Genomic DNA, 27399 nt, shown 5'->3' with positions numbered 1-27399 from the left:
TCATATATTCACTCCCATTGACCACAAGGAATTGTGCCAATGGGTGCAAATAGTTATCTGCCTACTAGGGAATGTGAATACCACACTCTCAAATGAGAGAAGAAAAGGTATCTTACTGAAAATCAACCCCAAGCTAGTCGAACTTGCCAATAAGGAGGGAGGAGCAGCCTTCCAAGGTATACTCTTTGGGGAGGAATTTATTAAAGATATGGCCAAGTACTTGGAAGATATCAACTCAATACAGAAGTCCTAGAAAGACATAAAGAGAGTCTTCCAGAGCAAGGTTTTTGGCAGGGCCAGGAGAACACCAGGACGGTTCTTCAGCCATGGCCAAAGTTCATCAAGACCCTACCTGGGACACGGGGCAAGATTTACACACCCAAGCTTCGCAAGCCATTCAACTTTCTACCCCCAAAAACAGAGATTTCATGGGAGAGGCTTCAGAGCGAGTGGATACAAAGAGGTTTTTCAACTCAAAGAGGTTTTTTAACAGGTAAGAACTATGTGGGAGGCAGACTAGCCCAATTCTATGGGGACTGGAATCTAGTGAGTCAGGATACTTGGTTCCTAGACACAGTCAAGGGGTACAAGATAGAATTTATAGATACACCAAAACAAAGAAAAATTCATCAGGGGATGATCTTCTCAAAGGAAGATTCAATCCTAGTATCAAAAGAGGCGAAGGGGCAATTCGAGAGGGAACAGAGTTAGGTTTCATCAGAAATATCTTCCTAGTGGAGAAGAAAGACAAAGGGATGAAACCAGTCATAAACCTAAAATAACTGAATGAATTGGTGGTTTACCACCACTTCAAAATGGAAGGAAGACACCTCCTCAGAGATGTGCTGAAAAAGGGGATTGGCCAACTCAACTAGACCTAAAAGAAGCATATCTCACTATTCCAATTTTGCCACCACACCAAAAATTCCTCCAGTTTACCTGGGAGCCAAACTTTGGCAGTTCTTCAGCATCCCCTTCGGACTTTCATCAGCCCCCTGGTCCTTCGCCAAGGTTCTGCATCCAGTAGCAGGATGGCTCAGAAAAAGAGGAATAAGACTAATATTGTAGTTAGACGATATCCTAATAATGACCCAATCCAGGGAAGTAGTGTCACATCACACAAATGTTACCATAAACCTATGATAACACTCGGGGTTTGTCATAAACAAGAAAAAGTAATCCATGATTCCAAGTCAGGTAATGCAATTCCTGGGCTTTATCATATATGTCGATGAGAGAGAAGACATACTTGGGTAGATCCATATATAAATGCATGTATGTAGTTGGGGAGCACTGGACAGCTGTACACTAATGTTGAGAGATGACTCAATCCTATTTATCAAATAGTGATATATACACCCTGATGAACTTCAATCCCTTTGAACAAAACTCGTTGGCTGAGGCTTGTTGCACATATTTGTTGCATTATCAAATAAAGAACGCTTTTCATACAAAAAAGAGAAAATCAACCATTTATTGCCACGAAAGCTAACTACTGGGGTAGTGCACCACTCCATTTGTTCTCAACGCTTTATCATAAATACAATGCGAGCTGAATTAAAACTAACGGGAGAAAAATTAAGGAAAGTTTGCAAAGAATTAAGGAAAATATTAGGGAAAAACAAATTTCACTTGAGAAGCATAGCAAGGATCCTAGGCCTCCTATCCTTAACCCTTTCGCTGCTGATGACGAGCTCAGCTCGTCATCACCCACGGGTGTCGTGTGCTGATGACGAGCTGAGCTCGTCATAAATGCACCAAAATAGCAATTTGCAGCACAGCGCAAAAATCCCCGCAGCAGCCATGTGGTTAATGATCCAAGCTATATACACAGGCCCCTTGTATTACCGAGCTCTCCAGAGACTCAAAGCCAAAGCGTTGAGATCAAATCAATCTTACTCCAAAACACTATCTCTAGACTCAGATTCAAGTGAATAACTACTCTGGGGGTTGAGGAATGCAGAAGCATGGAATGTCAGAGCCATCTTTGAGGAAGAACCAGAGATAGTAATAGAGTCAGGTGCAAGCTCAGAAGGATGTGGTGTGAGATGTGGCAACTCATCAACAGGGGGACAATGTTCAGAACCTGAGAGGGAGTTGCATATCAACTGCCTGGAACTACTGGCAGGTTCATTTGCAATTCGCTGCTTTTTCAAGGACTTAATGAAGTGCTCTGTCATACTGCGCATGGGCAACGTATCTGCAGTCAAATACGTCAACAAAATGGGGGGACCTGACTCCAAGAGCCTTTCAGACCTAGCTAGAAGCATTTGGGCTTACTGCCTGAACAAGGGTATTTCAGTAATAACTAAACGTATCCGGGGCTGAGCAACAGAGTTGTAGATTGGTTCTTCAGGAATTTCAGAGACTCCAGCAATTGGAAGCTAGACAAAGAAATCTTTCTCAGTGTCCAATCGATATGGGGACTCTTCGGGGTGGATCTCTTTGCAGACAGACTGAACACTCAACTACTGAAATTCTTCAGCTGGAGGCCGGACCCTCAGGCCTTGTGAGTGGATGCCTTCCTTCAGAAGTTGAGAGGACTAGCACCCTATGATTTCCCTCCATTTGTCATGCTATCAAGACTACTATTATAGGTTTGCAGGAACAAGGAAATCACAGTAGCAATAGCACCCCCTTGGAGGTCTCAGGCATGGTTCCCAATCCTAATAGAAATTAGTATAGATTTACCAATCTTATTTCCAACTTTCAAAGAAATAATTCAAGGTCCTCAAGGAGAATCACACCCTTTCGTAGAGCAGGGCCTTCTAACACTGATGGCCTGGAGGATTTCAAGAGACAGTGGCAGAACCCAGGGCTTTCAGCAGATGCTTTCAACCTCATATCAGAGTCATGGACACCTGGCGCAAGAAAGTCATATAGACTGGCTTGGGTGAAATGGGTTTGTTGGTGTCTTCGACGGAATTACAATTCTGTTTCAACTTATTTAGTACATGTAGTCAACTACTTATCAGAAGTATTTGTATCAGGTCTGTCCTATAGAACAGTTAATGTTTACAGATCAGCTATTGTAACAGGCCATTGTCTTGCAGACAGAATCTCTGTGAGTCAAAGCCTACCAACTAAAAAGATAATACGAAGTATGCATGTATTAAATCCACCTTCTGCAAAGTACCCTGCCCTATGGGACGTTAGAGATGTCGTCCACTTGATAATGAACTGGGATGAGAACTCTGGATGATCTTTAAAACATATCTATTATAAACTCACTGTCTTACTATGCCTAGTATGAATGGCCGTTTCCCGCCTAGGAATGTATGATATTACAACGCATTCCGTTGTAACGCATGCCTTTACCACGCATGCGTTGCAACGCGAATGCCCTTACTTCGCATATCCTTTACCACGAATATTCTCTTACCACGCATACTTTTACAACGATTTTCGTTGTAAATGTACGCATGATAAGGGCATATTCCTGCTAAGGGTCATTTCAGTCCCCTTTTTTAAAATATGTTTTACATTGAGTAGCCACACATGCTCCGCCATTTTACCTGTTACTTACAGTTCATGTTGATTCTTTTTTTCATCTCGCTTGTTGTGACGTAGTTATCATTTTTCCAGTACTCTATTGTAATTCCCTTTCAGTCACAAGATTGAGGCACGTAGTGACGGCCGCGCTGGGTGGCTTGCAGCCAAGACACGCTTCAAAATGCTTCAATATTCTGTCACTTTCTACGTTATGCCCACATCTTTAAATAAAATCCTTGCGCATTTAAAACACGGTGCGTTTATTTTGGGGGGGGAGACCCCCCCAAAACCCCTTTGCTTTTCACACTTTTTTTGGGGGGGGGGAACCCCCCCAAGCCCCTATTGTTAATGATAGCTTTTACCACACATGCCTTTACTACGCATCTCGTAGTAAAGGTATGCGTGGTAAAGGTGATTTGTGTTAACCACGCATGCGTTGTAAAGCATGCGTGGTTAATGTTATACGTGGAAGCGGCCGCGTTGTAGTGGCCGTTTCCCGCCTAGTATCATTCAGGAGGACCTCAGACATGAACGCCTTAGACATCACCAGCAGGGCATACCAACACGAAAGGGTTTTGCTTTTACTTTGAGAGACGAAGTTGACTATGTTAATTTTGGTTTTCAGCCCCTTCTTTACACCGAATGAAAGACTATGTGTGGTAAAGTGCCTGATGGAGTATGAAAAGAGGACTGAGAAGTTAAGAGGGATATAGAACAAATGCTAGTATCCCATAGATCTCTTCGTAGAGCAGTTTCTTCACCCACCTTAGCAAGATGGGTCAAGGAAGTAATGAAAGAAGCTGGTGTAGACATAACTATATTTGGTGCTCATTCCCTTAGGGGGCTTCAGCTTCCAAAGCTATCTTCTTGGGCAGGGCCTACAGGATTTCCTTAGAGCTGCGGATTGGTCCAACGGAAGTATGTTTAAAAGTTGTTATTTTAGACCTGTTACAAGCGCAATTGATAATGTGCAATATGCACTTTGAACTTTCATAATGTTAGCCTCCGTGTCATGCTATAAAATGTAGATTTTTCAAAGCCCGGTGGGCAGAAAATCAGGATTTTATTAAAGACTCGGAGGCTAAGATTATCCCTCCACAATGGTTACCCTCCCTATTGGGTAAAGTTATTGAATTTGATTTTTTCTCTTTCAGAGTAAGAAATTTGTCTCACAAATGGAAATTTTCTGTGGAAGTTAAGAAAATTAGAAGTTATGTGGGGGGTTTTATAGCCTATTAGAATGTTCTTTTGACTTTCTAGCTTCTTCAATTGTTTCTGCTGTGAGCTAAGCTATAAAGGAGATTTCCATAATCTTAGCCTCTGTTCAGTATTGACACCCACAATGCAGAACACGAACTCTTAGCCACACTTAAAATTCATCAACAGCTTCTCCTCTCATAAAGGGGCCTCCTTCATCGATAAACATCCTGGTGCTAAGAGGGCAACCTTTTCCTTTTCCTCTTCCTCACCTGATGATCAGGCTAAATGTCAATGCCAATACCTCCCTAAACCATTAGTTCTGCAATCTGGAAACTACGACAAAAAGATGTCTGAAAGCTTTCACTTTGAATTCCATATTCACGAGTGCGGATTTCAGTGTCTCCTCAACATTGTAGCCTTCTACAATGCCTCATGGATGGAGATATGTGCATAGGAACCTCTGGACTTTTTGGCCAATAACTTGGTATTCCTACTCTTCTGGGTGTGTTACTACTACTGTATTCTATCAAAAAGTTGAGGGGTTTGAGTAGGTGCATGTACTAATGCATCCACTCTAGTAATCTGTGTTTGATTCAAGGTCACATGTTGTAATCCCAGCAGGTCCACTCAGCCTTTCAACCTACTGAGCTCACTAAAATGAGTACCATTGAGCTGGGTAACAATAAGCATGTTATTTTTGTGCTAAGAGACCCAACAGTTAACACATGCTTTACAAATACATAATAGGTTAAATCTGATATTTGACAGTCGCTGGTAGACATTCCTCTCACATCAGGATGTAGACTAAATTTTCTTTTCTTTGGTAATCTTTGCAGCTACTGGGTTATCAACATCCCCACTCACCCAGAGAGGAACACGTACAACAGCCACAAAATGACTCACCTACACTTGGGTTATAGTCATGGATTTGTGGCTGGGTGTTGGGTGTTAACATTGCCTCTATATTACTTTACGTTTGGAGGGTTCCATACCCGCAATGTGCAACCACATATTTTTAAATAGAACTGGGAACTAGAGATTAGGAAGGTGAAGACTCTTGTTATATGTAAAGCTACCAAGAGTCTTTATGTCCACCCTGGGAATCTATTATTCAGTAGTAGCCTACTCAACTTACTTTCATTATGTCAAAAAGGTCTGGCTTGATCTTAAAAGGAATGTTCTGCGATTTGTAGATGTAAATGTTCAGTGAATGTGTTCACTTATCAATGCCACCTTCCCCATTGTTTCTATTAGGGCAGGGCACACAGGAGTTGAAAAACACCCCTTCTTCGTTTCAGCAAGGAACCTTCACTTGTTATATATACCCGGAGTATAATAATCACCTAGCTTAAGAAATTTAGTCCCACCTTCATTTTATCCAAGATTGACGACATATGATTCCACTCCAAGAAGTTGAATGCTTTTCTGCAGTCAGGGGGCAGTCAGGGAAAAGATCCTCAAATATTTAATATATACAATATATACAATTTCACCCACTTGTGCTTGCTGTCATCAGGATGTTATGGAACATCTGAAGCAAGAGCCTCTTAGACATATTAAACCTAAAGTACATGAAGTTACACTAATCAGGATGAACCACTTTTCCTACCAGTTTAGTGTGTCTATTTGCCAGGTCCTTGGCCAAGACATTGATTTCTGTTTAGAACCTTCATCAGAAGGTTGACAACATAAAGAAATCACAGTTCGCTGGGGTCACCAGTTATTACCCGCTCCGGGTAATTGTAAAACGTATTGAGCATATCGAACTAAAATGCAAATATAGCTGTTATTATTTTTGTAAATAACTCACCCAAATTCCTAACATATGACATGCAACAGTTTGAGATTACACTACTATTCATCCTAAGTTGCCCTGTGTATCGGGAGGGCATGTCCTCCATCTATGTGGGTGCCATTACCTACTTATTGACACCCTACTGGACCCTCAACCTGATAGGCACAAACCTATATGAAGCTCATAAACCTCTGGTTGAGGTAGGTGGTGTGCTTCAAACCAGGGGAGTTCTTAAGCCTAGAAAGAGTGTTTTTATCCCCATTTTGAGTTTCACTGCCTACCTACTGGCCGTGGAGACAAAGGTACCCAGGATCTACTGCCTACACTGTGTGGTGCTTTTATTTGTCAGTATGTACACTGATATCCAGTTCAGTGGAGGAGAGGATAAGATCCACCAACCCGTACCCCACATGCTGACCAGCAGGCCCAGATAAACCACACAATCTGGGACTTTTAACTAGTGATGGGGACCATCCTGTATGGGGTGATCCTACTATCCAATATGTGCCTATGCTGGTAGGGGTGATTAATGTGGTTGGAAATCACACACTTTGATGTGCCAGAAGCCTGATATTAAAAACCTGTTTTGGAAAACTGGACTGGAAAAGCAACACCATATGAAACGTCATATGTTTTATAGAAACGTCTATAGAAAAGTGCTTACAAATCTGGATAGTTAACTGAGGCTCTGAGTTAGCAGAGACCTTGACTGCAGGGAGTTGCTCCATAGGATATTGTGAAAAGCAGAATATTTGGGAACCAGAGAAAAGCAGTGTTCTGTAAGTGGTCGTCACACCTGGCACTTTGGCTCTCAACAATGGTTTCTTCATACCCAACCTTACAGAGTTTTTAACTACATGGACTGTTTCTAAACCTTATTTGTGAATTATACTTTCTACTGATGGCTTTTTGGCTCTCCCAGAGCCAAGAGACACCATGTGTCTATCACATAATGTAGGCACTGCAAGTGTTAACTTAAAACATGGCCACCACCACATCGTTAGGTTGACTGATGTCCTAAATAGTTGAAGAGCTGGAGAAGCGCTACTTTACCACTTTACACTATGGTGAATGTTTGTAACAATAATGTTAAAAGCCTCTGCTGCTTTTGGCTGGAAATGTAGCTATTAAGAGAACATAACACAATTAGCTGGGCGATAAACATATAAACACAAGTAAAACAGGACAACAACAAACAGCACTACAGCACATAGACCAGAGGTACAAAAACAACAGAGCACATCACCACCAAAACAAAATATCACACATTATTTATGCACAAACATTCGTGCCACACATTACCACCTACAGAAACCTTTTTTTATGATATGGTGGTAAACGGTGTTTGCACCAAACACTCCCTAAAGTTACCGCCAAGGCCATGAAATAGCATGAGTCAAAAAAGGTTTGTGATCCAAATGAACTCCAGTGCTATAAAAATAAAACCCATCCATACACCTAATTGTATTCCCTATATGCTCTACCGTTTACACCAGTGGAAATGTTTTTCTTTGGCTTAATTCTCCTGAACTGGCTCCTTGACAGTCACCTTGGTCTAATCATGGAAAAGTGAAGGTCACGAGCAATGCTATCATTGGTACTTCTCTTCATGCCCGCGAATGTGTTTAGGAACAAGTTTCCAAAAACAATACATGAATACTGTGTGCAGTCATTAGGCAGTCCTACCGTGTATGAGGTTGAGGAGTTTGACGGACACTCCATGCTGCACATGAATGAGCTCGAGATGAAGGTCCATCAGGAGGCTGTTCCTTAAGAATGGTTCTGAAGGGTTTTCGTCTTCTGTCCTTGCGTTACTTAAATTGTGCTCTCCTGATACAGGCTGAAAAAGTGATAATAATACTATTAAAAGTAGGTATAAATTAAATGTTACACATTTTGTCTTTTAGGATCCACAAATTGCTTTGGTGTTTAACGTTTTCCAATATGTTTGTCTCCAGTCATGTAAGTATTTACTGGTATCCTTTACACTTACCTATTGACAAGTGCATAAAGAAAAATACTTAATAATGCTTTCTGCTTTTCATTTCCAAATAAAATCAAACCAAAATATCAGTTTAAATGGTAAATAAAAGCAAGTTTTAACGCATCCATTGGCTAATATTCTTAGAATAGTCGGTACTCAATGCAGTGACTAGCGTTCATATTGTATTCAAGACTAAGGTTCACTTTACAACTCCACATAAGCTCTCCTCCAACTACATAATCATTTATCTTTCAGCCATACCATAACCTCTTTCACAGGCTAATCCATCTCATTCTAAGCGTTCAAGCTGCATTTAGGCATTTTTTTATTGGTTTAATTCTGTGGGTTGTTTTGGTTGCTGTGTTGTTCTCTGTATTCAAGATTTTCTGATAAGCAGGGGTTCTCTCTATGCATTTTTAAATTGAAATTCCAAACTAAATGCATCCAGCTGCTGAAAAGGCTTGAATCATCCACACTAAAGTGCTTTAGTGTATCAGTACTGAATGTGATTAAATCAACATTTCAACTACAGAACATACTTTTTGAAACGTCAATCTGTTTTTTGTGAGTGTAGCTTCCCAATAATGATAACTTGTTTTACAAATACCCGGGACCCAGATCAAGAAAGTTCTCACCCCTAGAGTTTCGGAGTTGCCTTTAATTTAATACTAACAGCCCCTTTCACTCTCCGTGTTCCGAATTAGTGTCTATTCTCAGGGGGCGTGGCTTACGCGCAGGGGCAAGATGGCGGGGGACCGATAGGCTCCGTCTCCTCACAGAGCTATTGAACTGATTTTCGGATACCTCAAACCATGCCCAGCGTTCTCTAAACTGGTCTCATGTTCTACATTGATGCAACGCATTTGTGGACTGGCAGGAGCTTTTGATATCTCGTCCTTCTCCTTTTACAGTCCCGACAACGTTTTCCTTAACGTGCTAGCAGGCGCCATTTTACCGGCACACTACTCCTACTGCATGAAGAGTGAGCAACATAGTGACATAGAGCCTCTTCAAAAGGTAAAAGAAAACTGTAGAGATGCACATGTAAGAATGAGAGAGGCTCTAGAGACAGCAAATAGAAAGTGAGACAAAGAAATAACAAAAGTGTATTGAGGGAAGAACTGGGTCAGTGGCTTTATGATAAGAGAGGTAGAAGAACATAATACGGAGGCATGGCTTGACCGATAAGCTCCATCTCCCCACAAAGCTAATGAACTGATTTTCAGTCACCTCGAGATCATACCCAGCACTCTCTAAGTTGGTCTCATGTGCCGTAATGTTTCTACGCACTTGTGGGCTGGTGGGACCTTCTAAAGACTCATCGTTCTCCTGTTTTAGTCCCAAAGAACGTTCTCCTTCACACGCAAGCAGCCGCCATTTTATAGGCGTGCCACTCGTATCATTGCTCCTCATTCCCACAACGATTTGGGTGAGCTTGCCGTCCTTCATCAAATACCTACCTTTGCATCTCTAACCAATTATATTCCAACATTGGGAGGCCCGAACCCTTCTCAATTTTCTGCATGCTATACGATATGTCCTTCTCTTTCAGGGACTTCTTTAAATGATCTATAGTGCTTTCTTCCCAACAGGCATTTAGCCTATTGCCCTTATCATGTATTTTGATTCTGATCTGTTGAACTTGATGCCATTGAGGATTTGATGGAAATAACTATTTTATGAGTTTGAACCTGGAAGGATGTGAACGTGGTTCCATAAACCGTGGGGCAGTTCCTCAGGAGGTCTTTTGTTCCCTGTTTCCTTGCATGCTTTGCAAGCCAGTGTGAACTACTATAAATTCTCCGCTCCACATTCTGCTATGTGGTCGTATACCTGTCACATGTAATTAATCGTCCTTTTCCTCACTAAATTGTGTGCAACCTCACTCAAATATATTGAGTCTTTCTTTTGCCAAATATTTAGCATATGGGCTACCTCTAAAAAACTCCATCATCGATCAGTGCACATCATCAAAATGGACAGCGACTCCCTTAATCTTGCTAAAGCATCTTCCTCACGCACTAACCCTAAAAGAGTCAAAAATGATCCTCCATTTCCGATCCAGTCGTCTCCTAATCCAGTCTTAGATGCAATCCTAGATGAACTACGTGCCCTTAAACCGTTCATGAACACTACCAATGAAAAACTGTACCACATTGAAGATCCTTGGATCACAATGGAAAGAAAGTTGCTCGAAAAGGAACAGCATGTGGGCCACCTTCAGGACAAGGCTTCTAAAATACCCATGCTGGAACAAGAAGTTCAAAAGTTCAAGTTTCACACTGAAGATCTTGAAAAATCGCAATAGAAGGAACTATATTCACCTTTATGTTCTAGCAGAGAATATTGAAGGCCCTGATCTCATTTCCTTCTTAAAGAAATTTTTACTTGATCTTCTCAATTAACACTCTGCTTCTCCTTTAACTATTTAACGGACACATTGCTTAGGTCATTCTCAACCTCAATCTACCAGACCTCGTTTTATTATAATGCCCTTATACGGTCAAATGCTTTCTCAGCATCAAGAGATAATGCAGCATTGACGGTCGCCTTGCATGGTCTGTTCATAACATTTACATTTCTCAGGATATTTCCAATGCAACCAATATTAGACATAAAGAGTTCCTAGCTCTTCGTCCTCAACTGAGATCTCTGTACATCCAATATGGCATATATATTCCTGTCTCTTTAAAAATTAGTTATGAAGGTGTTACTCATTCGTTTGAAGATCCAAACAAAACATATACTGTTTCTGCAAACCATCACTAAGCTACCTGTGGACACCAATATGCAATGTACTTAAAATGTCAAATTGATAATATTGCATGGTTTCTCGTTTCGTGTTTTACTCTTTAATTATGTTCATCAGCATGGTACATATGGCCAGAATATTTCTCTATTTCTATTTTTAGCTCTTTTCTCTCCGTTGTTGTTCTTGCTTCTGCGTGCTGAAATGTCTGGTTTTCATTTCCTTTCCTCTTAATTGCAGATCTAGCTTTATGTCCTTGATCTGTCCCTTTGTTTCCTTATCTTCTTTACTCTTCTTTCTTTTATTCCCTCTATCTATTCTATTCTCATTTCATTTCCCTTCCTTCTTTTTTCTTTTCTTTTTCTTGTTTCCATAATTGCATGAGTCTCTACTTATTTTTCTTATTTATTTTTCTGGTAGTGCCTCCATGTTACTCAATTTTTGACACTCCATTTTTGACAAATGCTGTCTTTGTGTTCCCATTGTTGTTTTTACAGTTTGTCATCATTGTTACTGTACCCCTGTATATGTTCATCAACATGTTTAATGTTGTTTCAGGGAACGTCCCTGGTCTGTGTCATCCTGTTAAACATCAAAAGGTACTTTCGCATTTATTGAAACTTAATTAGCAAATTGCTCTTTTACAGGAAACTCATTGTAATGATGCTGAATCACTTAAGCTTAAACGTCAGTGGGTGGGTCAGGCTGTCTTTTCTCCTGCTGTTAACCGAAAGGCTGGTATTGCCATTTTATGTCACTAATCCTTACAAATTTAAATTCTATCAACTGAATGTGATACAAGTGGACGATGGGTAATACTTAATGCTACTATCCGTAATAAACAGATCACTTTTTTCAATATTTATAGGCCGGTTAAGTCTGATTCAGATGGGGGCGTGGCCAAGGACCGAACATGGCGGACGTGATCTAACGAGGCTCCGTCCATAACCACCAACACTAGCTAAATATCCTTTACCCCCCTACCTCCCCGATTGCCACGATACACCCCCCGGTCCCGGGAGGCGGTGCGGACCCCCGACGCCGATCGGCGGCTGAGGACGACTGCAGACGGCTGACTACGGGCGGTGATTTGGGAGCGGCCTGGCCCTCGTGGTGGAGCAGCGGACTGGCGTGAGGAGGCGGCCGGAGCCGGCTAGGGCTGCTGCGGGTGCGACCTGGGCCGCTGAGGGGCGGTGAGCCGGAACACGCCAGCGGAAGACCTACGGGAGGGATACAAAACAGTGACCTGCCGAACCCCCCGAACGCCCGAAACCAACAAGGGCGCTGCCTGTGAGGACTGCCATTACGCCCTGTCGGCCTGGTGAGGAAGCGGCAATGACCGCGTTAGATCCCTGCCTGAGCGCGCCTGCCCCCGCTGCGCTCAGCGGACCCCCTGAGGACGCTGCCGCGACTGAACTACCCCGAGTGCCGCTACCCGGAGGGGCTGCGCGAGACGTTGACAGTGGCGGTCCCCCCCTCCCCCCCTAGCACTGTGAGGACCCTGCCTGCTGAATCAGGCCACCAGACAGAAGGTACAGTGCACGGAGCGGCAGCGGGATAATAGGCACCCCACCACGACGCGGCATGCCGCAGACAGCATCTAGCCTTTGAGTGGCCCCCTACCCCCTCTTCACTGGCGTAATAACGGTGAGAGATACCAGCTTATGAGAGAGCTGTGTGGGCCGCCATTCCCGAAATTTTTTTAACCATGACTGCTGGGCCCTGGGGGGGGGGGGGGGGGGGGCTGGTGAGGCCTCCTGCACACGCTGGACGAGGCAGGACGACGACGGGTGACCTCTCCCTGGCGGCTGTACATGGGAGACACCGGCGGCATATCACTCGACTGGGACTCACTCGTCGCTTGCCCAGACCAGTAGCACTGGGGACACATCCAATGTGCAATATGGGCAGGAACAGGGCCAAGGCGCAGGACCACGGAGCTGGAGCTGATCATCAGTCCACGGGCTCGGAGGACCCGCTAGCGTCCTTGAACGTGGAGATGATTCCCCCGACGGGCAAAACCTCACAAGATGCGAAACTGGACCTTATACTAGTTGAAATCAAGGCGTCCAGGGAGGCGCTAGAATCCCGAATGGACAACATGGCAACGAGCCTCTCACTGCTCAAGGCGGACCATACGAAGCTGGCGGAGAAAGTCAAGGAGCACAAAATAGCGCTAGACGACCTCATACCACAACAAACATCCCATTCTACGAAACTCGAGCAAATGGACAAGCAGATCAAAATGATATGGGACAAGCTGGATGATGCGGAAGGGCGGGCCCGCCGCAATAACGTGCGCATACTGGGTACTCCAGATAAAAGCGAAGCGAAGGACCCTACCCAATTCGTAGAGGACTGGCTAAAGAAGATAGTGGATCCCCAAGACCTCACGCCACTATATAGTGTGGAGAGAGCGCACCGGATGCCGGCGAAGCCGCCTAAACTAGAAGCGTCACGGCGCCACTTAATTGCCCGCCTGCTACACTACAAAGACCGTGACTCGGTCCTGAGGGCCGCAAGAGAGAAAGCCCCATTGGGCTTTGAGGACAAGACTATTTCGGTGTATCCAGATTTCACCCCGGCGGTGCAGAGGGCCCGCTCGACGTTCCTGGGAGTTAAGCGCATGCTGCGGGACAGGGATCTGAAGTACGCACTGCTGTTTCCGGCACGACTCAAGGTGCTTTACAACAATAGGTCCTACTTTTTCGAATCACCGGAGGAAGCAGCGGAATGGATTGAGGTGACACTGACGCCCCCGAACTCGCAGGACCCCTTTGGGGAGGATCCCGGTGAGGGATCATCGCGCCGCGGAGGCCGACACCAGCAGGGAGCGACCAAGGATCACACGCACCGACACGCGGACTCTGGGGGACCGTCATCGGCCAGGACCGAGGGGCTGGGGCACCTGACATCGGCCGCCTTGGCTGAACACGACGCCCGGGACCCTGCCGCTTCAGCCAGCCGTTCTGCCACCCACACGGAGGTGTCGGGGTCTGCTGATAGCCTGCAGCTGTTTCCCAAGACCACGGCACAAGAAGCACATGACCTGTGACTGTGGCTGGGCGACACGTCGGATGGTAACGTATGAACTATCTGCAAGGCGATCAGGGGGAGGTGGGCCTTCTTTGCTCTTGGTGAGATGGAGTGCTACCAACAGACTCTGGACTGGTGTAAGAGGCCCCAGACCCCCACCATATAGACATGTTTAACTGTAAGGCATGCCCACGTTGGGCTATACTGTTTGGATCCCGAAAGGTTTTGTTCGGGGACCTGGGAGTTACGGGGTTGTTTCTTGTACGGGCACGAGACTTATGGTTGTTTAATTATACCTGCTCCATGGTGCGGAATCCACCGGATACACCTGCTGCCGCTAGGGATGGGGACCCTTAATGACTATAAATTGTGCACTTGGAATGTTCGTGGCATGGGGTCGGTCCACAAAAGACATAGAATCTTAGCTCAACTGAATCGCAGTTGGTCAATATTGCCTGCCTTCAGGAAACCCATTTAACGACCTCAGAAAGTGGGAAATTGCTTAAAAAGTGGAAGGGTCAATTGTTCGCCACCTCTTACTCAGCCTTCTCGCGAGGGGCAGCTGTGTGGCTGAGGAATTCAGTCCCCTTCAAACTGGTGGAACTGAGGGCGGATACGAATGGCAGATATGTATTTGTCCGAGGGTTGTTGGATGGTTCCCCTGTTGTGCTGGGAAGTGTATATGCACCGAACACGAACCAATCAGCGTTCCTGGTGACGCTTGGCGGAGTGCTGGCTGATTGGGCTGATTTTCCCTGGTTGCTGGGAGGGGATTTTAATGCTGTGCTGGATGTATCAATGGATAGATCGCACCCACCATTACAGGCCACGGAAAGTAGGAAACAGGCTGAGGCGCTAGCGCAGGGGGCAGAGGGTTGGCAATTAACAGATGCATGGCGTGGCAAACACATATTACACAGGGAATATACATTCTATTCACCACCACACAAGTTGCACACCAGAATAGATCATGTCTTCTGCACCACGCCACTCTTAGGGTCGGTTTTAACGGCGGAACACATGGGAAAAACTTTCTCAGACCACAACCTGGTGGAAGTCGCTTTTCAGTGGGGTAGGATCCCAACTCCCATACCAACCTGGCGCCTTAACCCAGACCTATTAGAGGACACGACTTTCCGCGCATCACTAGAGATGGCCATTGTAACTTACTTTGACATAAACGGTGGGTCAGCGAGCGCCCGCCAGGTGGAGTGGGATGCTTTTAAGGTCACGATTCGGGGTGAAGCGATGAGCACACGGGTGGGCATGAGGCACACTGTGATGGACAAACTCCGGGATGTAGAGGACGCCTGGCACTACTGGAGAGTGAAGCTGCCGGCATGAATGTGCCTTTCACGCCCCTACAGGAAGCACACATCCAACATGCAGAACTGTTAGAGGAACTGCGTATCCTTGACTACCGAGAGTACACGAGTAGACAACATGCGCAGGCAGATAAGGCAGGACCTTTATTAGCCCAGCTGGTAAAAGACGACCGATACACTTGCCCATAATGGAGGTACTTGACCGGGGGGACCATGGCAACAACGCAGCTGAGTGTGAACGCAGCGTTTCAGGACTACGATGGGACGTTATACGGCCCACACGACCCTATGGTGGATGGGGCCCTCGGGGACTTCATGAGGGGGTTGGAAATACGGAAGCTAGAGGAGAGACAAAGGAAAGAGTTGGCGAGGCCTATCACGATAGCAGAAATTCGACAGGCCATTCGCGCCCTCCCACGGAACAAAGCCCCGGGCACGGATGACCTTCCAGTGGAATTCTATGGAGCCTTCATAGATCTTCTGGCACCACGACTACTAGAGGTATATAGGGAGGCACTTAAGGCCCGGGGTCTTCTATAGTCCACACTACAAGCCCTAATAGTATCACTGCTGAAACCAGACAGGGACAGCCTATGTATAGCAAATTACAGACCGTTATCACTACAAAACACGGATTACAAAATATTAAGTAAACTACTAGCGAACAGACTGGCTCAATACATTCCATCGCTCATACACCCAGACCAGTGTGGCTTTGTCCCGGGCAGAAGCACTGCTATGAACCTGCTGCGCCTCAGCCAAATCATGCTAGGTACACCGGGAGGGGCGGGGACGGAGGGCTGCGTATCGCTAGACTTGAAGCAGGCCTTCGACTCCATCAAGTGGGACTACATGTTTGCGGTACTCTAATATTTTGGGTTGCCGATAGAGTACATTAGTTGGGTGAAACTACTTTACACATATCCAACTGCACGGGTCCGCACAAACAGGTGCATATCGGCACAATTGGCAGTGGCTAAGGGTACCAGGCAGGGATGCCCATTATCCCCGCTATTGTTTATACTAGCGCTAGAGCCCCTACTGTGTAAACTCCGAGGGTCCGCGCAACACAGAGGTGTACGGAGGGGTGCAACGACGCATGTGGTATCAGCGTACGCGGACGACATCATACTCTACTTCGGAGACCTGGGAGGGGACTTAGACCCTGTGCCCGAAATATTTAATACCTTTAGCACCATGTCGGGCCTTACGATTAGTGAACCCAAGTCATATGGGTTTTTCTTCTCTGCAGCCAGGATGGAAACTCATCTTCCCTTTGCACCTTACTCATTCCAGGTGGCGGAGCACACCTTCCGTTACCTAGGGTTACAAGTGTATAGAGATCCAGGGGACCTGCTAGAGGGCAACGTAGGAAGGGCAATTACGAAGCTGAGAGCACAGGTGCGATTTTGGATCACGCTCCCGTTAGCAGTGGCGGGCAGGGTGACTATTACCAAGATGGTGGTCCTGCCACGTCTGTTGTACTACTTTACCGGACTGCCGCTGAAAATCCAGGCCGCGGTATTCAAAACACTTGACACCCTGTTGACTGAATTGGTCTGGGGCACTGGGAGGCGACGTATTAGCCTAAAGAAGTTGCAGCTTCCCACGTCTGCGGGTGGTATGGGGGTCCCGGACCTCCGGGCATATAACTTCGCATGTCACCTGCAATGGCTCGCCTACTGGCTGGCAGGGCGCAATTTGCACGAAATTGATATGTCTGACTCAGAATGGAACAAAGGGAGGGTTCACGCCCTATTGCTCCCGAAGGCGGGGATCCCGAGGTCCACACCCCCCCTTCTCCGCATAGCGATTGAACACTGGAGGCGGGCTGTGAAATACGCGTCTCCCACGTCAACTTACGCCCCTACGATACCACTACTAGGGTTACCAGCTGGGCTGCGAACACTATCAAACCACATGCTTACAGATTGGCAGGACTTGGGAGTGACACAGGTGGGGGATTTCTTTAATGGTGGCAAGATGATGACTTTTGAGGACTTTCGCATTACACACCACTCACCTGGGAGGTCGTTCTTGCTACACGCAGGTGTGAAATGCTACATAGCACAGGCATGGGCCCCTGACGGGACGGAGCCACCCACGAACCCACTAATCACGATGCAGTATCTAATGGGGACTGGCAGCCACCTGACCAGGTGGATAATGCATGGTATAAGAGAGGGCAGGGCCATCTCACTACAACCATTACGAGATAAGTGGGAACACGACATTGGGAGGACACTCAGAGATAAGGAATGGGACAGGATCTTGAAATACCCCAAAAAGGTATCGAGGAACCAGAAGCTTAAATTCATACAGCTCATGCTCCTCCACCGAGCATATCTGACGCCTCACCGCCTGCACACTATGTTCCCAGACACTCCTAATACATGCCCAAGGTGTGGGGGGGAGGATGCCCGACTGGTTCACATGCTATGGGCTTGCCCTAAGCTGGGGTACTACTGGACCTCAGTATAGTCTGATTTAGCTAGACTAGTCCCTTCCAAACCATACAACACATTGGAATATACCCTCCTGGGACTGAGCCCTGTGGAGCGGAGAAAGAGCGTAGGTACACGGATCACAGACTTAGCCATGATCTTAGCGAAGCGTGCGATCACCATGAGGTGGAAGTCCCCCAAGCCACCAGACCCTGAGATGTGGAGGGCGGAGCTAGTGAGGTGGGGAAAGGCTGAAAGTACGACGTTGCAGCGCGAAGAACGCAGAGGGCTTAGGAAACACCCCATCTCCCTAGACTGGAATGCTTTGCTGGGGTCCTTTGAGTCGGGGAACGATTCTGACTCAGAACACACCAAGACTTGCGACACCAGGAATGAGGGTAGTTCCACATCATAGACTGACACTTATGCGGCGCCCGCCAACAGGTAGGACCCATCGCACGAATCTACAGGTGCACAGCCACAGACGGCACTAACACGACAGTGTCTAACCCCACATGCCCCTAGTGCGCATACAACAGGGATACTGTAACACACGCCATATACACGTGTAAGAATGTCCAACACCACGGTCTGGTATAAAAGTGAATAGGAAGTGCCTGGAGGGGGAGGGCGAGGGTGGGGGGGGAGTTTAGTTTGGGTGTTACAGTGGCATAATTGAAAATGAAAAATGTGTATATCCTGTCAGTGGGACCATATGATGCAAATATGTGACTTATGTACCGAACTGTTATGCTCTGCTTACTATAACTTCATATATCCTGTTAATAAAGAAATTTTCAAAAAAAAAGTGTGATTCGGATTTTTGGCATAATATTAAACTAAAATTATCTTCCATTACTAATCCTAACATTATTGTTGCTGGCAATTTTAATGATTGGCTAGATCCTTTCACTGACAGGGAATCTAAATGTAAATTCAAACCAGATAAATTGCATAAAGCAGTTCAATCTGTCATTACATTTCGTTCACTCCTTGATGTATGGAAAACTAGTAATCCTGATACATATGAGTTTACATTTTATTCAAATGTTCATCACGTCATGTCTCGAAATGATTATATTCTGGTCTAAAATCTTTACTCCCTTCCATTCATTCCTCCGAGATTGGCTCAATTTGTATCTCTGATCACGCCCTTGTTCTCTCCTCTTTTGATTTATACTTTGTCACTCCCAAGCATGCTCGATAGAGATTCAACAACTCTTTACTATATGATCAAAACTGCACTATAGAAGATATTTATTTAATAATCCTAGTGATACTTCAATCCACAACAATTGGGATGCGTTCAATGTTTCTTTTAGAGCCTTTACCATTGCTTATACTGCCAGAAGAAATAAGTTGTCGAGCTCCCAATATCGTTCCACCCTCAAACACATTAAGACTCTCAAACATGCTTATTTTACTTCTAAATCTCCCTCCCAACTTTGGGACCTTAATAAAGCTAAATCCACTCTAAACAAGCTGGCTACTATTGATGCCTGTAACATCCTACTTAAAATAAAATCCAATTTTCATGGGGGTCAGAATAAAACTGGTATTATGTTAGCTAATTATTTAAAAGTTAAATCAGAAAAGAAAACTATTGAACCTATCAACTCTGATTCAAACATTGTTAATGCTTTTCAATCCTATTATAATTTACTATAAAAAGAGGATACACATACTCCGAACACAATATCCAATCTTTTTTCAAAGATCTCCCTCCACCTCCTTCCACGTCGGAGGCTATGGATCTCCTTGAAAAAGGTATAACCCTTCAGGAGATTGTTGATCCCATCAAATCTCTGAAGAAAGCTAAGGCCCCTGGTCCTGATGGTTTCTCCATTGAACTCATTTCTTCTTGCTCATCCATTTTTGCTCCACATTTACTTGAGCTTTTCATCTCTTTCCTATTGAAATCCAAACCCGAGAGCTCCTTTTTAGATGTGCTCATTGTAATTAATCCCATACCTGGTAAAGATCACACTTTGTGTCAAACTTATCACCCAATCTTTTTAATTAACTATGATTGCAAATTATTTGGAAAAATCCTTACCGCTAGAGTGGATGATATTATACCTCTTCTCATTATGCCTGACCAATCTGGTTTCATTAAGGGGAGGCTTACCTCAGATAATGCCAGGATTTTTTCTAATATTCTTACATTAGGGAGAGGGTATCCTGATCCTCGTGCTGCATTATCTCTTGATGCTGAGAAAGCATTTGACCGTATAAATTGGCAATTTATGTTCAAAACTCTTCATTGGTTTGGTTTTGGCCCTAAATTAATTTCATTTATCAAGCTTAATATTTAGAACCACGTGCCTGTGTCTCTGTCAATGTACTTTTATCCCCATACTTTAACTTCCACTCGAGGAACAAGACAAGATTGCACCCTCTCTCCTCTTTTATTTATTCTCGGTCTTGAACTTTTTCCTAAACGCATTCATCGTAATCCCTTGATAACAGGTTTTTAACATAATTCCTATATAACCACATTATCTGCCTATGCAGACGATATTCTTATTTACACTTTTTAATCCTTTAACTTCCCTGTCTCCCTTTTTGCAGGAGATTGATTTATATTCTAAAATATCTGGCTATAAATTGAACAGTTAAACTCCTTAGGTTACAATTTATGTTCTCTGATACCAATTTTATGTGGTTTCCACCAAAGAAAATACCTACCATCCCTCAAACTCTTGTTCACAATTTTAATGCACTAAAACTTAAGATTCAAAACTCGCTTTCTTCCTTGTCTCCTCTCCACTTATCCTGGTGGGGTAGATTAGATAGGGTTAAAATGATGATTTTACCTCTTATTCTTTTTTTGCTTTCTATGTTACATTTTAAAATTCCTAATTACTATTTTAACCAAATTAACTCTCTCTGTAACAAATTTCTCTGGAATAACAAGCCCACTCATATTGCCTTATCCAAATTAATCAAACCAAGAGGAGGGCATACGATTTCCTAATTTTAAGTTAAATCATACACCTTTTCTTATTAGAAAAACGTATGCTTTAGATAAACAATATCAAGAATCCCATATACCCATCTGGATATATTTTGACAGTTCACTACTATCTCTTCTGATTCTAATCCTAAAGCTTCTTTCATAAATAAACCCTTATCTGCTCCTAACTCCGATAGACTAAAATCCTCAATTGAAACAGCATGGGAACATGACTTCTCGATGTCCCTCCTAACTCAGCAATGGGATAAATTATGGCATAACATTTAATGGGATAAATTATGGCATAACATTTTTAATGCCTTTAAAACTACCACTATCACCCAATCCCTATTTTTCTTATACACTAGAGAGATTTGTACACCTGTTTTTATTCATAAAATCAATCCTTCCACTTCACCTCTTTGTTGGTCATGCATTTCCTCTAATTGCACATTACTCCACTTAATATTTTATTGCCCTAATGTTTTTAACTTTTGGAAATATGTTTGGTCTAAATGCTCTAAGGTATTTAATTGTTGTATCCCATTGTCAATTCAAAATGTTTTTCTTGGATCCATGTTTGCTGATTTCCTGGATACTACCTCACCTCAAAGTCAAGGTTATTTGATCTTTTTATTTCTCCTGCATTTAAGGTTATTCTTACTTGTGGGAAAGATAACTCTAAAATATGTACATTAACATGGTGGAATTTTATTTGCGATGAGCACAGAATATCAACTGTTTCATCTTCAATGTTATCTCAGAAAATAAAGTCTGATTTGTTCTGGTAACCTTTCACAACTTTTTTCAATCTTCACACTCATCTTTGCCCTAATTCCTACTCACCTTTTCTTTCTCTCTATCTTCTCTTTTCGCCTCTTTCTTTCCTTTTCTCCATTTTAGAATATAAAAATGACAATTGTTAGATTGGTACTCTCTCTTCTTTACTTATTTTGTAGCATAAGATTGTATTTTACAGTTTTACACTGCAGATTATTTTATCGTATTATCTGTAAGACGTGTTGTTACTATGTTATATTTCTTTCTTATGCTGTTTGTAAACTTTAGACTTTCTTTTTAATGCCAATGATTTTTATTTTTTTAAGTTGTCTATTCTAAGTGAGTAACTCAGGCACGTGTCTTCTTAGTAGAAAGTACAATTTTATTCAGAAGAAACCTTGTGGCCTCCCATCAAGGCCAGGAACCTCTGTACATCTAACTGCATTTGGTTCTAATGTGAACAAGTATAAAGGATTATGACATGAATCAGGTAGGAACTGCAGAATGCGGCTACATTTTGATGAATTCAAGTTACAACACAGTGGAACCCAGGCATTGCACTGAGAAATGAGGAAATACCAGGTGTATCAGTAATTACAGGTTTGATTCAGCAAGCGATTCCTCCTTAGTCCTAGCTGTCTCCCCTAGGCTTTTTGGCTGTTTTGAACAGAGGAAACAAAACATATCGCAGTGTTTATGCGGACCTCATAATCCCAATGGGCCCGGCAACTCATGTTACAGCATTTATCAAAATGAAGGTAGTTTACCACTTGATTCCTAGTGCCACGATACTGGTGCACTTGGCTATCTCAGGGGAATTAGAGTGAGCAGTCATGGCTTACTACACGAGTTGGAGGGGCATAAAGAGGCAGAGCCAGTGGGACACAATACATGCCACTGAATACCTCCAATGTTCAGTCAGTGTCCAGCGTATAAGTCATCACTTTGATGACAAGTGAATAAAACAGTATGCTTAAAAATAAGATGCATTCTGGGCTCAAACTAATTGCAGTTAATGCTGAGCCCTATGGCCATTGTTATTCTAGGAGTGATGCTTCAGGTCACTTATGAAATGTCGATAAGCATTAGGGCCCCTCAACTAAAAATAGGCTTCTAAGCGATGGGATTCTGGTATCCAGGTTTACTTTGATGTAATGCTGGGATGGAAGAGATCCTGCACTGCTTTGGAGAACATGATCACCGTTCAAGTGTTATTCCCGTACAATCATGGTAGTTTTAATAGCCTGGCTTGAAAGCGCAGCTATCGCCAGACAATTATGTGAAAACCACCAGGAGTTACGTTTGCTCCGCACACATGTTGGAAGCCAGTATAACATGTTTTGATTGGCCGAAAGTTGTGTGCTTCCACAGAAAAAGACGCAAACCACACATTCTAATCATACTTAAGTTGCTACTGATGGAGCAAGGTGGTAAATGCAAAATTTTGCGTACCCCTCATGAAGTTAATGTCCCATAACGTTACCATTTACTAATAGTGTGATGTGTTTAAATAACCAACCTTAGAGTAATATGCATTCATAAACACGTGGGAAGTATTAATCTTGCCTGCATGGAGTGAATTAATTAATTAATATATGTTGTCATTGTGATTTGAATTAATGCGCAGCTTAATTATAGACAAAATGCAATTTATATGTGCCTATTGTAAATGTTTTGTGCTAAAAAGTCGATTGTTATGTAAGTATAAACCGCATTTTTGTGGCTTATTTGCTAGGTAACAACTAATAGGGAAATATTAGAATTGTGGGAGGTAAACAGAAGGGTTTCATTACTATAATTAACATGAATTTGTGTTTGTTTCTATGATAGTTCCAAATATGGCCTGTGAGGCCTAGTAAGAAAATGGCCGTTCTGAGCCACTGTGAGCGAGTACTGGTCTTCGCATGCGCTACAAAGATGCCTGCCAGCGCGAGTGAGCTGACTGTGCTTGATGGGGAGTTCAAGGGCACCTTGCCCTGGAACCTAGGATGGGTGCCAAGCATGAACGATGTAATGCCCAGAACCCTGGGAAAGATGATGCATGTTTCAAATGCAAGGAAGCGCCTAGGCCACGAACTGTCTTAAACAAAGAACTTTTATATTTCTGCTGAATCACCATGTAAAGCATGCTGTAATGATGAGGAAGCGCTCATCTACCCCAAAATTTGTCCAATCAGGTTTCGAATTGGAGATGTTAGTTACTCTTGAGATAGATTAAGTTAGGAATTTAGTGTATAAAACCCCCTGATTTTTCTTAGAAGGGGTCGCTTTTTTGATTTCCTCTGGAGATGCTGCTGGACTGAAGATCGATTACTTGGAATGTAAAGACTTTAATTTCTGACTGATTATTTTTCTTTGCAGGTTTGTTACGATAAGATGAGGGTGTTAGCTAGGGATGTTAGGAGAGAATGAATTTGGAACTATCTTTTTGAAAATAAAGTTAAAGATTCTTATTGAATAAAGAAATAAATAAATGCCTAAAATGTCGGACATACTAAAGTTTGCTTTGAATAAAAATTAGATAAATGAAGAATTTAAAAGCGGGTCTTGGATTCTTCCTACGCCTAATTTTCATTCTAGCAGATCCATTGCCATTATGGTGGTGTGTCTGATAAATGGTGTTTAAATTGAAACCATGGTAAGAAAACAAGTTACTTACCTGTAACTTTGGTTCCCCAGAATTGGTAACTTTCATAGATTCCCATGCTTTGATCATTCCCCGTCGTCGGAATGGGAGCCTCTGTAAAAATAAATAACCTAGTAGTAAGCACAACAGTGAATAAATAGGCCTAGGCCTCATCCCCTTTTGTAGCTTATCCACCTCTTTTTGTAAAAAAGACCAAACTTCTGCCTTAACCAATCAGTGCAGCCTCACCCCTTAGAACCTTCCTGAGAGAGCCTCAGAGCCTCAGATTTTCGTAGCCGTTGTGTAACAGTCACCACATCTGCTGAAGGCTGAGCTTTCCCAGGGGAGGCGGGTGGGCGCATGGGAATCTATGTAAGTTACCAATACTGGGGAACCAAAGTTACAGGTAAGTAACTTGTTTTCTTGCCCCAGTATTGGAACTTTCATAGATTCCCATGCTTTGTATCAGAGTAGCTAGCAGTACACATAATGCATATTTTGTTATTTTGTTCTTTGTATATATATATATTACCTACTGGCGGCCGCCAGTAGGTAGTTATAGTTAGGATTTTTTTTAATGCAAAATCTCAATATTCTATTTGGAATAACTTTGGCGCCGGTTGACGAATCTGCTTGAAAACTTCCTCAAATTGGCCTCGCGGAGCTCCGGTCCTTTCTTGAAGGTTTCGGGGGGATTCGTCAAGCGGAGGCCGAGATAAAAGGGGGGTTCCAAAACGCGTTTTCCCCATGTTAATTTCCATAGGGCGGTCGAACTCACTTTTAGCCCGAACGGCTGAATGGATTTCCACCAAACTTGGCAAAATTGTAGGGACTGGTAGCCCGATGTACCTTTGCTATGTCTCAAGATATGTGCTCCAGTGGATTTTCAGTAATTTAGGTTAAAAAAAATATATATATATCTATAGGCGCGCCCCGGTGCGCGCACCGGGCGTGCAACGCGACTTGCGCGCGGAAAGCTGATTGGTTCACGGGTGCCTGTAAACATTCCAAACAGTCCGGAGCGGCCGCCATCTTGTGTCTCTGTAGGATCGAGACACAAGAGGTGGCAAAAGAAAAGGGGGAAATGACTATAAGGGGGCAGGGCAGACCCCCCTGACCCCCTAGGTTTGATGTGGGGGCTATAAATAGGGTCCCGCGGGGTAAAAAAAACAAAACGATATGCGCGGGGGAGCGCCTGGTACGCGCACCGGGGAGCGGACCGGGGAGCGAAGCATGGGGAAAACCCAGTCTAAGACCCTTTCTTGCGTCAATACGTCCCTTTGGCATACATTACACCTGACGTAGGAATAATGTGGCACAGGGGCTTACAAAGTGACGCATCTACCTAGATGCGTCACTTTGTAAATATGACTGAATAAGGTGCATTTTTTACAGCACTGGTGCGTCACAAAAAGTGACGCTCCGGTGGCGTAAAAGTGACGCATGGCCTCATAAAGGAGGCCTTCAGTCTTCTACTCATGCGTCATATTAAATATATGACGCATTATGTCGCAAGTACTTACAGATACGTCAGTATTTCAGACGTATCTGTAAGCGCAACAATGATGCATTGCTGGAGTGTGTCTCAAAAATGAAGCAACTCCAGCAATGCATCCTTTCACATGGGGCCAGGCCCCATGAGAAAGTGCTTGCACGCCTGCTGTGAAACAGGCATAATATTTGGACGCAACAGCGTCATAAAAGTGACGCAGTGATATCTCATAGATTTCACTGCGTCACCTCTAAGACCCTTTCTTGCGTCAATACGTCCCTTTTGCATACATTACACCGGACGTAGGAATAATGTGGCGCAGGGGCTTACAAAGTGACGCATCTACCTAGATGCGTCACTTTGTAAATATGACTGAATAAGGTGCATTTTTTACAGCACTGGAGCGTCACAAAAAGTGACGCTCCGGTGGCGTAAAAGTGACGCATGGCCTCATAAATGAGGCCTTCAGTCTTCAACTCCAGCAATGCATCTTTTCTTACCCTTCCACACCCCTGTTCCTTTTCAACATTTTCTTTGAATATCCACATTCCCCATATTCACTCTCCTTCTCCTTTCTTTCCTTCCCAACACTCACCTTCTTTCAGTCCCCCTACTTCACTTCCTTTCTCCTCTCATACTTTTCTGTTCTTTCGTACTCATTTTCCTTTCCATTATCAATGCACTCCACTTCACTTACTCTTTTTCTTTTTTTAAGAATATAGCTATTTGATGAGAATTGGAGGTAGTTCTGAAAAGAACTTTTTTTTTCTTCTTTTTTCTTTATAAAGAACACAAACAAAAACAGGGAATGGAAACTGCTCAACAGGAGCAAATAAAACAAAAAGAATTAGGGCTGGGAACGGCAGTGATGGTTCTCCAATGCTCGAACCATGAGCAGGACACTTTGCTCCCCATAGGTAAGGAGTTGATCGCAGTATCTGCATTTCAAGACAGCTTTGTTAAAAGCAGGTTGAATATTTGGAACGAGCACCTGCGATCGCCCCCTCCCAGAAGTAGTTGCTCCTCCGGTGGATGTAGAGGCCCCATCACTGGGAACCTCTTGTGCCAGAGCCCTGACACTTTCCCGGGCAAAATTCTGGGGGTGCCTCCTCTCCACATGCCGTATCATTGTAAAGTTCCCAAAAGAATATTTCTTTTTGGGGTCACCCCGTGATAGGACTTGTTTGCAGATCCTGCACTCCACTTTTGGAGCATTCACCTTTTTCTGGTTAGGTGGTATTGAAAAAAATTTCCAAATGAAATGCTCCTTCACCTTTGGCTGAGGAGGCTCTTTATCGATGAATTCAGGCTCATCTTCACTGCTGGATGGTCTGGCAGCCATGATTAACCCAGAAAGATGCAAGAGCAAAAAGCCAGGTCTTTCAGTCACAAAAGTGAAAGAAGAAGTGAAGGAAATGGGTGGGGATTTCATTCTTTGTAAAAAAAACTGTTAGCAACCAATGAAAAGTGTTATTTTAAGGTCACATGACTTGACGCGCTGACGCTGCGCGCACCGGAGC

At 43.8% G+C, this 27399-nt stretch overlaps 1 protein-coding gene across 1 annotated transcript in view; it reads right to left on the bottom strand.

Moving 5' to 3' along the window:
• Positions 1-27399, bottom strand: part of CFAP54 (cilia and flagella associated protein 54) — a 2285874-nt gene that overhangs the window by 1714931 nt on the left and 543544 nt on the right. The window contains exon 18 of the mRNA XM_086918163.1: positions 8174-8327. Within this exon, the coding sequence (XP_086774289.1) occupies positions 8174-8327 (154 nt within the window). The remainder of the gene's footprint in view (positions 1-8173; positions 8328-27399) is intronic.

The sequence above is a fragment of the Lissotriton vulgaris genome, chromosome 1_1 (assembly GCF_964263255.1).
Source record: "Lissotriton vulgaris chromosome 1_1, aLisVul1.2, whole genome shotgun sequence".
Taxonomy (NCBI): domain Eukaryota; kingdom Metazoa; phylum Chordata; class Amphibia; order Caudata; family Salamandridae; genus Lissotriton; species Lissotriton vulgaris.
This window is presented reverse-complemented; position numbering and strand designations above follow the sequence as displayed.